Below are 15,567 nucleotides of genomic sequence, written 5' to 3'. Positions count from 1 at the left end.
GAAAAGTTGTGGTTTAAAAGTACATATTTTTTATTTTTCTTGTAAAAATGACAATCGTTTCACTAGATAAGACCCTTATGCCTCGTTTGGGATCGTTTATAGACCTTTGAAACTGTTAAGTGTTGAGTTAAGTTTTAAATGTTGGGCTCTATTATAGTCCATTAAAATGAGAAAAATCCTGCAAAGTTTTCCTCAAAAAACATCATTTATTCTCAACTGAACAAAGAAAGACATCAACATTTTGGATGACATGGTGGTAAGTAAATTATCTGGATTTTTCTTTTAAGAAAATGGAATATTCCTTTAAGCACACCCAAACTAACTTTCAGTGCATTTAAGCTATACAATTTTTATCAAAGTGTATGTTTGCTAGAAACAAATTCAAGATTTTTGAGTTGCTTCCGCAGTGCTCTACCAATTATAGACTAAAGAACAGTTTATCTCAAAACTTGGTGCATGATAGGTTATGAGAATCATAGCAAATTTCTGAATTTGTGTTGACTGGGGAACATTGACAGCACAAATTGTTATGTGACCTAACTGACAGGACAACAAGTGACTTAAAATAGATTTTTTTTCTTGACTTAAAATAGATTTTTTTTCTTTGTGTTTGCTTAGCAGTTTTTACAGATTCACAAAAATGACGAAAATGCAATAGTACACATGCAAGGCTGGTAGTTGGCAATGTCACATTGTCTCAATGTCTCTGCACACAAAGTATGCGTGTACATTAAGGTGACCAAATTTTTTAAATGAAAACGGGGATATTTCCTAGTTCAATGGTCATAATATCATTAAAATCTAATTTGTTGTTATCTAAGAGTTAAAAAATGGGGACAAAAGTCTTTTGACATTTTTCTTCTTTTTATTGTTGTGGGTTTACTGCAAAAAAATGACTTACTTGGTTACCTCTTACTTAATAGTATTTTGCCTAATCCCCTAACAAAGAAATCTAGCTTTAAGACAAAAAAATATAAATTGAAGTGAAATTGTGCTTAAAACATGCAAAAAATCTGCCAATGGGGTAAGACATTTTTTTTTTTGCTTGTTTTAAGCACAACATTTTTAGGTCATTTTGCCCATCAAGAAAATGCATTTTGATTTAAGAATTTTTGATATTTGGACTGAAAACAAGAGAAAATCACTATAAGAAAGTCATTTTTGTTTCTGTAGCCTAAATCTAATTTTTTTCCCATTTTTATGAGAATTACCTCATCCAAAAATTACTTTTAAAGTGCTACTTCAGCTGATTTCATAGCATTGAAAACGTGAAGAACAGAAGGAGCCTGCCAAATGTAAACATATTAAGCCTACACAAAACAAATGCTCAGTACCATGCTGTGATCAGTTAGTATCAGTATAACTTTAATTTAACATGGGTAGTTAGTATCTTAACCCCCGATAACTTTGACTGTTTTCATATTTTATGATAACTTGATGGATGATTACTTGATGACGCTTTCTCATGTGTCTAGTAGTGAACTCTACTTCGTTAAAGCGTAACTAAACCCCTGGTCAGAGCGTGACTCCACCCACTGGCAATATTTGAAAAATGCAAGAAAAGTGGGCAGATCCCAAGGAGATAGAGGGGATGAACTAAGTGTGTGGTGAGATCGTAACAAGGGCGTGGTGATCTTGAACCTGCTTACGTCACGAGTCATTTTTTGGACCCACCATCCAATAGGAAAATTCAACTGTAGTAGCCACCGTTCAACCTGAAGAGGGCAGCACTCAGACATTTTTACACCATATATTGTAGTATTGAAACACTTTACATCCAAATGTCAAAAAACTTACTAAAATCAATGAACAGCACTAATAAAGACCCATTCTTACAGATCATTAACTAAAAAAAAGTTGGTTTAGGGTTTAGTTACTCTTTAAATTAGTGCGCGCAACTAAGAAATAAGTGTAGCTCTCGGCCCCCTCTGCTGGTGAAAATAATCATTACATTATTGCTCTGGTCTTGTACTACAAAGGCTAAATGTTAATCCAGGTTTTCAGTGTATTTGCTGGTTGTTTTGGACGTAAACAAGGACGTCTGGTCACGTTAGTGTACATGCGACACAGTTTTCACGAATTTGTATTATTGGCGTTTACACAAAAACCAAACGGGTGTTATTTTCGAAAACTTTGAAAACCACTTTTGAAAGTAAGCAAAAGATTTAGAAAAGATGTAAATTGCATATGCGTTTTACTAAACAAAATGTACTTAAACAAAATGTAATTAACTAAAAATCTTTCTTGCTCAATGCTTACAGTATTGCCAAAATCTTGTTTATAGTGAGTCCACCATTGTGTTGTTCTGATAAGGTAAACGTTTTACTATGTCTTCCGACCATTCTTCATTTTCAGACCATAATCGAGTCTCTGCTTTGCCTCTTGCTGTCTCATTAACCAGCTATAACAGTGTTTGCTTTAATACATTCGTCTTGGGCTGCTGGTATAACCTCATCTCTCCGGCTCTGTTTATTTCCCACCCTTGATTTATATTTCAGTGAGTAGGTGTTGTGTTGACTGAATAAACACTCAGTTTGGTGGTATTTATACAGTGGCTGAGTCTAGATTATTATGTTTATGTGATAAGGGTAGATAATATTTTTAATTGACTCGACCTGGTATCAACAGTGAACACACAAAGCAAACTCATTACTCAAAGTATGGAGATTTCAGGACTTTAGGAGTTAAGAGTTTTATTTTTGAATGAAACCACAGGTTCGCGCCTGATGTCTACTCTCCAATGTATGCATTTGATGTGGGAATAGACAGTTTGTTTGTCTAATGATCCACCTACACGATTTATTTATGACCTGGGGAATTTTTCTTCCGATTTCTGGGAATGCCTGCGTTGACGTTGTATGTGAATGTACATGTCTGCATCTATTACCTGTGCCCACAAGTTGTGTAATGCTTAGATGTTGGCATGTGGCCAGTGTGTGTTTATTTGTGTGCTATGTCAGCAGAGATATACACACATCAGTTTGCACATTGCTGGACGTCAGCCTCATCATTTGTTGCAAACTCATAGTCTGTCATGTAGATAGTGTGAGAAAACCAGATTAAACCCTATTTAAAGCTGCCAGGCTCGGGCATCCCGCCAGATCTTTGAAAGAAAACATAACGCTGTGTGTGATCTCTCTGCTCGGTTTAGATACGCTTGTGTCACACTCGCATATTCATTCATGTCTTTCATGTGTTCTCGTACAGAAACGTGTGTGACAGTTGCAGGGCCGGTTTGGGTTCACGGAGGAATTCCTGGCGTGAATTCAAGCTGACAAATCTTGAAGAGCGTGAAAGGTTTCAGTGCTTGTGCTAATGTAACTCCTCTGATCTTTTGTCGGTGTGGTTTCACACAATTATTTGTACTAAGTGTACTAGTACTTCTTGTACCACACTGTACTAAATTTAACCATGCACTGTTAACGATTTCCCTGTATTTTTACAGTACGGTACTGGCAGCACGGTTGCCAGTAAGTTACTGTATTTTGGGTTTACAGTACTGTACTGTAATACCATTTTACAGTACACAAACTAGTACTGTATAGTTACAAAGCAGTACTGTACTGTAATTTTACAATATTTTATTACAGTAGTCTATTTTTACAGTAATTTACTGTAATGTCTATATTGACCCATAAATACTATTTATTACTTATTACAGTTAATACAATAATATTATATAAAATAGATAGAGATTTAGGTTTAAATCTATAGTTATTAATATGGTAAAAATGCTATCCTTGACATGACATAATGAATTAAAAGGCAATCCAAGCAATGTTTGTATCAAAATTTTATTTAAAAAAACATTTAATTGAAACAAAACATTTAAAACAAGATTTTAAACAATAATAAACATATAATCAAGTAACATAAAATAAAATCAACAAGTATAAACAAGTTTGGAGACCCCTGCTGTAACATATTTAACTCTGGCAAATAGAACACTGTTCCATAGTTTGAAGTTTTCAGTTTAAAGTCCATCATCGACTAAAAGGTAACATTTCACTGTGGTAAAAAGAACACTGGCCCATAGTTTTAAATATTCTACTTGAATTTCATTTAACACTAAAAATAAATGCATTAAACTGGCAGACAGACCACAGTGGCCTTTACTTTGAAGTCGTCCATTCGAACTCAATCAGGGACTGCATGAAGCTGTTCACATGGGGGTTAATGGCCACAGCTTTTCTCTGCACCAAGTTCCTTGTCTTTTTGCTTGCTCCTTGTCTGGATGTGCACTTTTTCCCATCTTTGGAATTAATTCTATCCAGAAACCTGTTAGAAATATCATAAACATTAAGTCAACAAATATAAGATAGAAAAAGATTCTTAAAAAATTTAACTCAGCCTTGAATTTACCCCTATTCTGAAACCTTTTGCTCTTATTCTACTGTTCCACACATAATTTCACTAAAATACAGAAGATTCACTTACCGCTGAACAAACTCTTTCCTCAATGGACAGCATCCACATGGATCATGTCATGATTGAATGTCCTGAACAGAAAGTGCAATTGTTACTGATTTGGACACAACTTTTTATTCTGAAAACAAAATCTTTTGTCAATAAAGTCCAGGGACACCTCTGCTAAATAAATACAATTATTAAATTAAATTTCTTATAACCAAAGTCTGAATATTTCTGTTTGTATATTTCTACATGGCAAACTAAGACAATTGTGTACATGTTGTGTATGGTCGTGTTACAGTGTTGTGTGTGGGAATTGTGAATGAGTGTATACATGGGTATTTAAAGAAACTGTAGTGGTAAAGTGCAAACTTACCGAACAATGTGCTTGGTGTGTGTCTGGTGTCACCCGTTGTGCCTCCACATCTGCCTTAACTCCTGAAAAGTGCAATGACACTCATGTAAACTACAAATAAAAAGTGATCAGCACATTCCTGTGTACTTTTACATGTGACGTGAAAGCATTTAATATTGCAGTCGAAAAAATACATGACTTGTAACTGTACATCATGTACTTGCCTGGTGCCTTTAAAGATGATCCATCTTACCCAATCCAGCTTACAAGCAATGGTAAGACTGTAAAAAAGACAAATGTTACAAAATCTGTTAGCCATAGAAATAAGTAGACATTGTGAAGGAAATGGTAAAAGAAAATTTAGTAACACTTTACTATAAGAGTTTATTCCTTAACATTTGGTAATGCCTTAGCTAATATGAACTAACAATGAACAATATATTTTACAACATTAATAATATTTGATAATGTTCATTGTGCAGAGACAAAGTGATTGATTTAAAAATGTATTAAGTGTTTAAATCTAATATCATGCTATGCTAACAAATAAAACATTACTGTAAGTGTTAAGTCAGTTGTAAAATAAATATATATATATATATATATATATATATATATATATATATATATATATATATATATTAGTTGTTATATTATATATTATATATAAATATCTAAATAAGTCTTTTTTAAATTATTATTCTATAACATCTTGTCTACAGAAAATCTCTGAAAATGTCTTGTTTACTGCAGAAAATAGCGATTTATAGTGACAAGGTAAAAAGACTGTCCCTTTAATGTTTTACCCGGACGGCTGCGGTGTAACACTATTTCACGCAAAGTTTTTTAACAAGTTAGTAGCCAGCTGCTCACTTTAAAGATAAACATGATCGCCTAAATCTGAGCAATCCTGGTGATGCCAGTTTTCTACACGATGTTATAATGGACTATTTTACATCCAGAGATGAAGGATCAGATGACAGAGACGAGAAGGCAAAGGTACGTAAATGCGGAGCCCATTCTCTTTTCGTGCATTGATTTGATGTGTTTTGGAAACTTATATACAGCGTGTAATGCATCTGAAGTGGTGGAAACAATATGCCATAAAAATGTATTGGACAACTTACTGGGCGTGTAAAACGCTTAAGAGAAGATATTCTCTGCTTTTGTTGATATACCGTAATATATTAACAACAACAATAAGCGTGGCAATCCCTTTCGTCCATCTGATATTAAGATGAGCCCAGGTCTGAATGATATTTGGTCGAAGTTAAAGCTGCGATGAGTTCGATGCATGTATCCAGTTCTTAAATATGAGGTTTCTTGTTTTCACTTCTGTGGAGTAGTTCGGTACTATGCTGTGTATTTTTGTAGGCCAACCCAGTTAGTGGGACATCGCCAAAAAGCTAGGCTTTGAACCGGTTCACGGAACGAAAACGAAAACCAGAAACTTTTGATGTTTTGCAAGGAACAGAAACGAAACCAGAAACTTTCCAAAAATATATGTTCCAGAACAGATTCGTTTTTTGAAAATAATGGTAACCGGTTAATATCGTTATTTTTTCCATTCTTTGACAAGATTTCTGTGCAATATGACTCGGTGAAGTTCACTTCCGGTCGTCGTTGACGATAAATGAGAAGCCTATTCAAGCCCAAGTCTCTAATGCTCAATCATAAGAGGTAAATATTGTAGGCTACCTGTACCAAGTATTTTAAGATGTTTGTTTTTTATTAGTGATGTAATGGATCGCAGTTGATCCGTGATCCGCACAATGACCCACGGTCGGCTCGCATGCGATTCGCGGATTTATACGCAAATTTAAATAGGGTGAAAGTTGATAATTTACACGTGTTTCAAAGGCTTACAAATGTTAACACTTAAGTGATTTTAAACAATTTAACCTGCAAAAAGGCGCTAAAGTGAGCAATTTTCTGTACGCACAGACGCATATGCGGTTGAATGTGTCCGGTCCAACTCCAATCAAACGTGATTATCCCTATCCCCTTCAAAGATCAGAACTCTTGATGTATAAACTTGAGAGAGAGTTGCGCTATTGTGTCTCATACTGTACATTTGGTGAAAAAAGCACTGAAAAACAATGCAATTTTCACATTATATGGAGCGACTGTTTAAAATCTTAAATATGTGTAGGTTTCATCAAAAACACCAAATTTTGAGCAAAAAGCTGAGATAATTCAATTTTTGTGAAGGCCTTTTAATAGAGATCAGATGCAGAGCGATCTTTAAAACATACACGGACATACAGCTGTTTGCCCTAGGGCAATACTTTCGGTTTTTATAAGTTGCGGAAGAGCGCCTGGTGGATAATAGCGGTATTGCAGATTGACGAGATAACTCGTCAATGGCGGGGAAAGAGTTAATGACAAGATAGAGACTAAAGGAAAATTATGTAGACTTATAATTTAAGTTTAATGTCCTAATGATCAGCCTACTTATTTGTATGTCCCACAGCTGACATGGAACGTTATTAATCGGTTCTGGAACTTTATTTTTTGTTCTAACCGTTTCAGGAACGTCAACTTTAGAGTTGAACTGTAAACCGGAAACGGTAAAATACTGTTTCTGTTTGGAACAAACCAATTGGGGAAAAAATCTGGTTCAAAGTCCTGCCAAAAAGTGACCAAAATCATTTTTGGATTATCGCAAAAAATAGGCTCTGTGTATAACAAAAGTTTAAGACACTTAAACGCTTTGTCCAAAAAGATAATCATCACTGATTAACATAACTTTTATGAATTTTGAAGTATAAATGCATTCACTAGAGATAAAAAGCTAACCTAATGGGGGCGTACACACCAAACGCAAATTCAACAATTTGCACAAATAGAATACACACAAAGTCAATGCAGAGACGCAAATAGACGCAAACCCGTGCAGGGCGATGTGAATTATGAAAAATTAGCATAACAGAAAGTTAAATCCCGCTAGTAATCTAGAGCGAGGAATGCGATGCTTTGCGTTTGGTGTGTACGCAGCATTAGGCTACAAGCAAACTACACCACATTCGAATAAAAAAGGAAAGCTGCTCTACTTAAAAAACGTATATTTATTATAAACTTACATTTTCTCACTTTAAGTGAAAAGTTTTTAAAACAAAGTTACTTAAATTCGTAACACCTAAAATATTAAAAAAAATGTTCAACTTAAATGTTTAGGCATTACCAATTGAAGTAATATTTTTCAGTCGATCCAACTTTTATTTTACAGTGTTCAACATCATTAAAAAAGCTTCTAACAGCTCTTTAAAACTTTATTTACAACATTTACATATCTCCTGTTACCGTGTGGATTAATCTTTGTTAGGAATTGTGCCCATGTTGCGTCGTTTTTGAGATCTTCATGTGTGATGACGTCCCAGACCAAGTCTGTAGTCCCAACTTATTAACACTCACCCTATAGGGGTGGGCGATATGACCAAAATCTTCTATCACGATAGGATTAATTTTATATCATGATAACGATATGTATCACGGTAGAGTTTTTTATGTTTTAATAATGTTTAAATCTTTAAAACCATAGAAATGTTCATAATTCTCACAAAAAACATATACAAGCATAGAAAGAAGATAAAAACAAACAAAACTCAAGCTCTCTGAAGATACACAGTCAATAAGAATGATAATAAATAATTATGCATGTATGTATAGGCCTATATATATTTTTATTTAAGGTAGAAAAGTGATTTAATCAGGAGCAGTGAGAGATTTTTTTCTCAATCCTGTTTGATTAACACGAGTGACAGACAGGAGCAAAATTAGGTAACTTCCCCTTTAAGACCAAAGTCCGGATCCAATACACTGTTACACATGCGCTTTCTCTTTTAGCTGTTTACTTTCTCTTAAGACCTTACTGGTCGTGTTTATGATGATGCTTGCAAAGACGGGAATTTTGACGCATATGTGTATTTAAGGCCAATCAAGCGGGAAAAATGCTCACGAGCTTAATAAGCAGAGGTCGCGCGACTTGCGCGCTCCTCACAGACAGAAAGAGCAGCGGTTGCGCGACTTGTCCGCTCCTGACACACAGAAAGAACGCACGCATACAGATCTGTTGTATGTGTTTCAATGGCTTAAAATAACTTGTTTTAAAACTGCAGTGCTTAAATACGTGTACAAACGTTACGTTTTCGCGACCACACGCACAGGAGCATGACGTGGGCACGTAACCTCGATAGAAACGATAGTCCAAAATCTCTACCGGTTGACAAATTTCTACCGGTTAATTTTGTCTACCGGTTTATCGCCCACCCCTACTCACCCATTTTAAAATGCGTAAAAGCTTAAAAATGTCAAAGTGGAGTTAATACTCGTGTGTTTTATGTCGTAGAATAACACGTCCAAAAATCTTGCGCTTGTGTTAACCCAAAATCTTGTTTATTAAAAAAACATTGACTTGAAGTTGGAACCAGAAGTGATAAAATGCTAATTTGCTTATGGGTTTTGCCTACAAAAATATGTCATCCATGCAACACTCTATTGTATTTAAAGTGTAGTAACCATGTTTTAAGCAGATTGATGACCATATTTATTACCATAGTTTTACAACATGATTAAACTATAGTCATTGTGGTGTGACCTAGAGTTCTCAACGGGCCTGAAAATTACAACCCAACCCGACCCGGACCCGATGTAACCCGACACATCAACGTGAATTATCTGTCCCAACCCGACCCCCCCCCCCCCTTTTTTTTCTCATACACGTAGGCTATTATCATGACCAGCAGACGGGAATTCAAATCAAGCTTTAATGTTCACGCCTTTTAACAATACAAACAACTGAATTAATAAACTTTAAATATAGGCTATATAAATATGCCTTAAATAAAAATCACACAATAATAAATAAAAAGAACTCAAACATGTACCCAGCCAGCGGCTTTTCCTCCTGTAGTAGCAAACAACCCGAACCCGGCCCGAATCCGCGGGTCCCAGCGGGTTTGTCGGGCCGGCCCAACCCGTTGAGAACTCTAGTGTGACCACAGTATGTGATACTGTGATTTTTTGAAAATACTATGGTTTACCTATGCTTACTGTAGTGAAACCATGGTTAATAAAGCTGTAAAGAGAAAACAAACATATATACACATGCACACATATACAGTATAAATAGTGTATATTCATGTAGCTCAACTGAAGGTTGTGGGTTCGATTTTCTGGGAACACACATACTGATAAAATGTATAGCTTGAATATGTTGTAAGTTGCTTTATGAAAATACATAAATGTGATAGCATCTAAATTAACCGCAAGTTTAGAAAAATCATGGAAAATAATGCTACAAATGTTATTTCTTAAAACACCGACTGACTAATGCCAATGTGACTCTTTCACAGGTTGTCACGATAGACCACAAGAAAATAAACCAGCGTGAGACCGATGTTTAAAAACAATATTCGCTCTGACACTTTGACGTCAGCGTAGCGCCTCCAATGTACAGGAAGATTGAAATTGTTTACGTTAATGTCAAATTCTTGTAGTTGTAGGAAAAAATACAGGATAAGTCATTAAGCCCTCTGTGTTTTCTCAGCATGCGTTTCCTCTCCCTGCAAAAGCAAAGGCGAGTGGCTGAAGTCCACTGTTTTATCAAAGTACAAACTGTCAACAGGACATCTCTGGATAGCATCAGTACATATGGATATGCAAACACAACCACACACACAAATAGATGTGCGGAAGGATCTGTACACACATAAACATACTTTCAAATCTCAAATGGGACGTATCATGCCATTCAAAACAATAAGTTGACCTCAAAAGTAAATATTGGGTAGTGTGTGTCTCAAAGCAAAGTATTATGTCTTTCTCAGAAACAGGGCCTATTGGAGTGAACATTTCTGTGGGAGACAAGGTGCACGTACAAGAACACAGGTGTGAAAATCTCAGCTCCATTACGGCCAACGCTATCCACCGATAGTAGCGCAAATTAGCATAGGATATCAGACATGTTTTTTTTTTTCATTTAATAATGTTGCAAATGCCAGTAAACTGATAAATGCATACCTTAGTAAATCAAATATTGCAACGGCTCTTTTTAGTTACAATCAAAGCTGTTTGGTGCCCCTAGCGAGTTCCCAATTCGTCGGTCAATTTATTCTGCGAAAGTGCGGCGTATTTGAAAAAATGCAGCGCCCGCCCCCGCATAAATATACGGACTTTGGCTGATTATGCGTTGAATCATGCAAAAGCATAATCACGTTTTTCTGGAGGGACTGAAGTTGTTAGTAAATCTGGCCCCTGGACTCTTTTTAATCATCAGCCAATGTCATGGCTCCAGACATTTCTGCCATAGTCTCATTATTTCCCTTTTGTCCCACAGACTCCTCTGGTCAACTCTCATCGTCGCCTCTCAGCTCATCTACGGGTCATCGGGGCGTCGGCAGTCACCATCTTCACCCGGGGCTGCTTAGCCCCTCTGCCGTGAGCTCCAGCCCGGGTCAGCTACACTCACCCATCAGCACCCTCAGTTCACCTATCAACGGCCTGTCGTCGCCCTTTCCCGTCATCAGCTCACCCATGGGTCACCCTTCCATGAGCAGCGGCCCGTCCTCCACCAGCATGGCCTTCAGACCGAGCCTCAGTCCTCAGGTATGACATCACTGTAGTCAATGACACTTCTGTAGATTTAATAATGCAATCACTTTGAATTGCAGTGGGTACTGCAGTTGTACAGTGTGCACTGTTTTCTTTACAAGGAAGTTTGTTCTAGAGGTAGGCCGATTAATCGATTTCGCCAATTAATCGGCACCAATAGTTCAATGGTTGAACAATCAGCTATCTGCAAAAAACCATGCCGATAGTCTTAGAGTTGCGTCCGTTGCTTCGTATTATTTTGAAGAAATTTTGCTAACTAGATGCTGCATTATCAGAGAAACTACACCAAGTTTATTGTCAAGGCTGACAGGATGCTAATATTAGTACTAGTAAAATGAAACAGCGCAACGTCTAAATGGGCGTGTCCGAAATCTCCGAATCCACTTTTCCTAATTTAACGACGCGAAAAATGGTTTGTGCGCCAAGCGCATGGTCGAAAAAGGTTGGTCCTATTTTTTTAATGAGTAATGGGTGTGTTTTGGGCGTAACGTGCAATAAACCAATGAGAGTCTCAGCTCTCATCCCCTTTAAAAGCCAGTTGCACTGGCGCTATGTCTAATCTCTATTTAGATGACGGACTTTGTAAACTGAAAAACTAAGCGGAGGAAGAAGATCCCCAGTTTAAGACTAATGTTAAATAATTGTGTTGTTTTTCACTTGTATTGAAATTGTTATTTTTTATTAAAACCTTTAAAACCCGTTTTCTTTTAGTCATGGAAGTAAAAAAGTAGGCTTTTAATTGCTTTAAATGTATGGCTATCCAATATCATCAAAAAATTATTTACAAGTATGTAAGAAAAGGTTTGTACTCTAAAAATACTTTATTTGTAACAAACAGGAGATAAAGAATTTACAAACGGCTCTCCGCACGTTTCAGCACTTGGACAGCGTCTTGAGTTTTTTTAAGCATTACTTAAAAAATTTTCTCATCTCACCATATCCACAGGTACAGATTCATCATATACAATAAATCTGGGAGGTAGCATTAAAAAAAAACATTTAAAAACAGATGCATTTGTTTAAAGCAAAGCATTTATTTACTTACCAGGCTAGGTGAAGCAGCTCTTTGTGCCTTTTAACGTCTCATAATCGTTCATCATTTATGTCCAAGAGACTCAATAATAATATTTTACATTCAATCCTTTAATCTTTTATATTTAAAGCGTTTTTGTGCTGCTGTTCATTCATGTATGTGATAAGCAAACCCTCGTTGTCGTCCCGTTTATAGGCGCATATTACTAATGCGATCTTTAAATAACAAAAAACACATTGCGCCATTGACTTTAGACTTTAGACCAGGTTTTTGTTGGTCAATGGCGTACACTATTTCAGTTGCCTCAAAATAGCAACGCGCCAACAATGCGCCTGAACACACCTCGTTTTCAGACCAGAATGCCCATGGGCGCAAAAGGGGCCGCACATGCATTTGCTATTTAAACAACATGGCGCTAAACGTGAAAATGATCATTGCGCAGGGTAGAAACCAGCAAAAGACACTTGCGTTGCGCATTGCGCTGCATTGCGCTGGTCGTAAGATAGCGCCCTAAGTGTCAAGACTGCAAATATAATATAATTCATGTAATTTCAATGTTACTAGTGTGACCAGAAGTTTATACATTTATTTTATAAATATTTACACATTTTTATGGTTCAGTACTGTAGTTTTATCACTTTTGTAATACATTTCAGCACTGTTTCCCCTTGAGTGTAATTTCTGAAGTGTTTTTTACTGCAGTATCCGTTTTTAATCGGTCGAATATTCGGTTATTGTCAAGTATGGACCAATGTAGTTTTCGCTATTGGTAAAATCAACTATCGTTTAACCTCTAGTTTTTTTACACTTCATATGTCCTGTTGAACTGGTTAAACTGATACAAAGTTAAATTTGAAGTCTGCTGGAAATGAAATGTGTATTAATTCTGTGAACATTGCATGCGTAAAATCACATGCGTAGTTTATTGGAATCGTTACTCTGTTCATTTTATCAGTCAGACAGATCAGTGATATTAAAGAAAAAATGCTTTAATGAGATTTTCTGGCATGCCTCCATGAGACATCATCATGCTTGTTCACACGACATTTATTTCATTCGGTTAAAGTACCAAAGGGCTTCTGCGTAAATGTTTATTAAATAACACGAAGCATAAGCGGTTACTTAGCTTGGACATTTAGGTTATTTTAAGGAGCCTGATTGAAAAATTGTTTAGTTAGATAAACCATATGGTGCACACAGACACACACTTGCAGTCTATACGCAGTGTTTACTTCATTCATTCAAGCAAAGAGACAGTTCAGTGGTGCTTAAATTTTTTTTTTTAAATGAGCTTGTCTCGCAAGCCACACTTGTATGCACAGAAAATCTAATCAGTTCAGCATTTGTGCTTTAGGCTTCATGATTGGATTTTATTTAATAACACATAACCGCTGAAACAGCGTTTCATTGGTGGAAAATGGGGCCGCTTGTAAAGTTTTTGTGGACTGTTAAATCCCCTTCAATGTGAGGCAGGGTTTTTATGAGACATCATACAAGGAATATTACTGTTTCCATGTGAAGTCATTTTTACATTTGGTTTCCAGAAGACTAATTTTGTATTTTATGTTCACTAGTATTTTATGGCAAAGATATAAGTAGACAGATTAAAGATTTTTATAGTACTTTAGAATTTGTGCTTTTTGTGCATTTTTTATCCACAATATTGAGCAGAACACCTACATTTAATGGAAATCTGTTCATAAACAGAATGGTTGCACATCATCAAATGCCTTTTTTCCTAGAGATGCTTAAAGCTAATATTACTGAACTGTATTAAGGTTAATTTGATCATATCAGGGATGGGCAACTTCGGTCCTGGAGGGCCGGTTTCCTACAGAGTTTAGCTCCAACTTGTCTCAGCACACCTGCCTAAAAGTTTCTAGTATGCCTAGTAAGACCTTAATTGGCTGCTTCAGGTGTGTTTAATTATGGTTGGAGCTAAACTCTGCAGGACACCGGCCCTCCAGAACCGAAGTTGCCCATCCCTGATATATATTGTACCTATGGAATGGAGACATTAAGGGCCAGATTTACTAAATGGGGAAAATTAGCGTGAGAGCACAATTCCGAAAAATCACAGTTGGGAGTGGCAATATTTGCGGATTACTTAATAAAAGACGCAAAATAAATAACACAGGCGCAAAAGCTGATATTCATGATGACCCACACAATCTACTAAGAGGAGCGCAAATTAGTTTAGGGTCACAAATAAGCAGAGCTGATGATCCTTAGGTGCGAGGGATCTACTGACGCTTGATGCGCTTCAGTTATCACCACGGACTTCGCAGCTGAAAATGTGAGGTATTTCTGTACCTAATGCACTTCGCCAGGGTTCGTACAAGTTTCGGAAAGGTTTTTTTCGAACATGGGTACATCATACGTGCCATGTGTAGACCTTACGTGTCATTTCTTTTATGGGCACTTCCCCCGGAAAAGCACGCCCACACATCAATCAGCGTGACAGCCGAACTACGAGGACTTTAGAAGTCACAGACATCACTTCACACACTACAGCTTTGTTTTATATTAAGATTCAACAATAGCACGAAAGAAGAAGTATGTTTTTGGATGTAAGGAAAAGCGACTTACAGTGCATTACATGCATTATGTGCATTACATAATATCAGCACATGTTTCCTGGGTACGCACCCATGACCTTTTGCGCCTTTAACATGAAACATAATATCGTATAGGCTTACACACTGGCCTAGTATACCATATTTTTATTAAACTTCTTTAAGCATAAAAGTTTTAATGCAATAATAAAAGCAGAAAAGAAAGTAGAGCAGTCTGCAGTTTTTCCTATTTGAATATTATAATAATGATAATATTATAAATATGAGAAAATTTGTAAGCATAATGTACTTATTTTTGTTAAAAAGAAATGAAAAAAGTTAATAAGTAATATAATTGCTTGTCATGATTTTATTTGACTTATAGTTTCTTTCGGATAGATTTTAGGTTCAATACAAAACATTAGTGAGGATTATTACATACTATATCATTTTGATTTGGTTAAGGTTTCATGTTAATACTGCGATTTGTATGATCGTTTGATGTCAGCATTGTTTAAGTATAAATAATATCCCAGAATGTTCAATAGCTTTATGAACTTTAGTTCAGCAGTAATTCATATACATTTTTTAAGCTCAACTGA

General features: G+C 36.2%; 1 protein-coding gene and 1 long non-coding RNA gene across 5 annotated transcripts in view; one reads left to right on the top strand and one right to left on the bottom strand.

Annotated features, from left to right (window-relative positions):
* Positions 1-15,567, top strand: part of rxrab (retinoid x receptor, alpha b) — a 76,548-nt gene that overhangs the window by 37,037 nt on the left and 23,944 nt on the right. For 2 of the 3 annotated variants that reach the window (XM_065284324.2, XM_065284323.2), the window contains one exon: positions 11,103-11,371. In XM_065284324.2, the coding sequence (XP_065140396.1) occupies positions 11,103-11,371 (269 nt within the window). Of the gene's footprint in view, positions 1-11,102; positions 11,372-15,567 lie in introns of those variants that run through there. The other variant, XM_065284325.2, reaches the window with a different exon arrangement.
* Positions 3,420-5,248, bottom strand: LOC135774543 (uncharacterized). Of its 2 annotated transcripts, XR_012336795.1 has the most exons (4): positions 4,990-5,248; positions 4,787-4,848; positions 4,438-4,499; positions 3,420-4,278 (listed from the first exon to the last, which is right to left on the bottom strand). It is a non-coding gene; the product is annotated as an uncharacterized lncRNA (long non-coding RNA). The 2 variants fall into 2 exon arrangements; XR_010543729.2 differs by having other exon boundaries at positions 4,787-5,248.

This window comes from Paramisgurnus dabryanus, chromosome 5 (genome assembly GCF_030506205.2).
Source record: "Paramisgurnus dabryanus chromosome 5, PD_genome_1.1, whole genome shotgun sequence".
Classification (NCBI taxonomy): Eukaryota; Metazoa; Chordata; class Actinopteri; order Cypriniformes; family Cobitidae; genus Paramisgurnus; species Paramisgurnus dabryanus.
The sequence above is the reverse complement of the archived record's forward strand: the minus strand, read 5'-3'. Positions and strand labels throughout refer to the sequence as shown.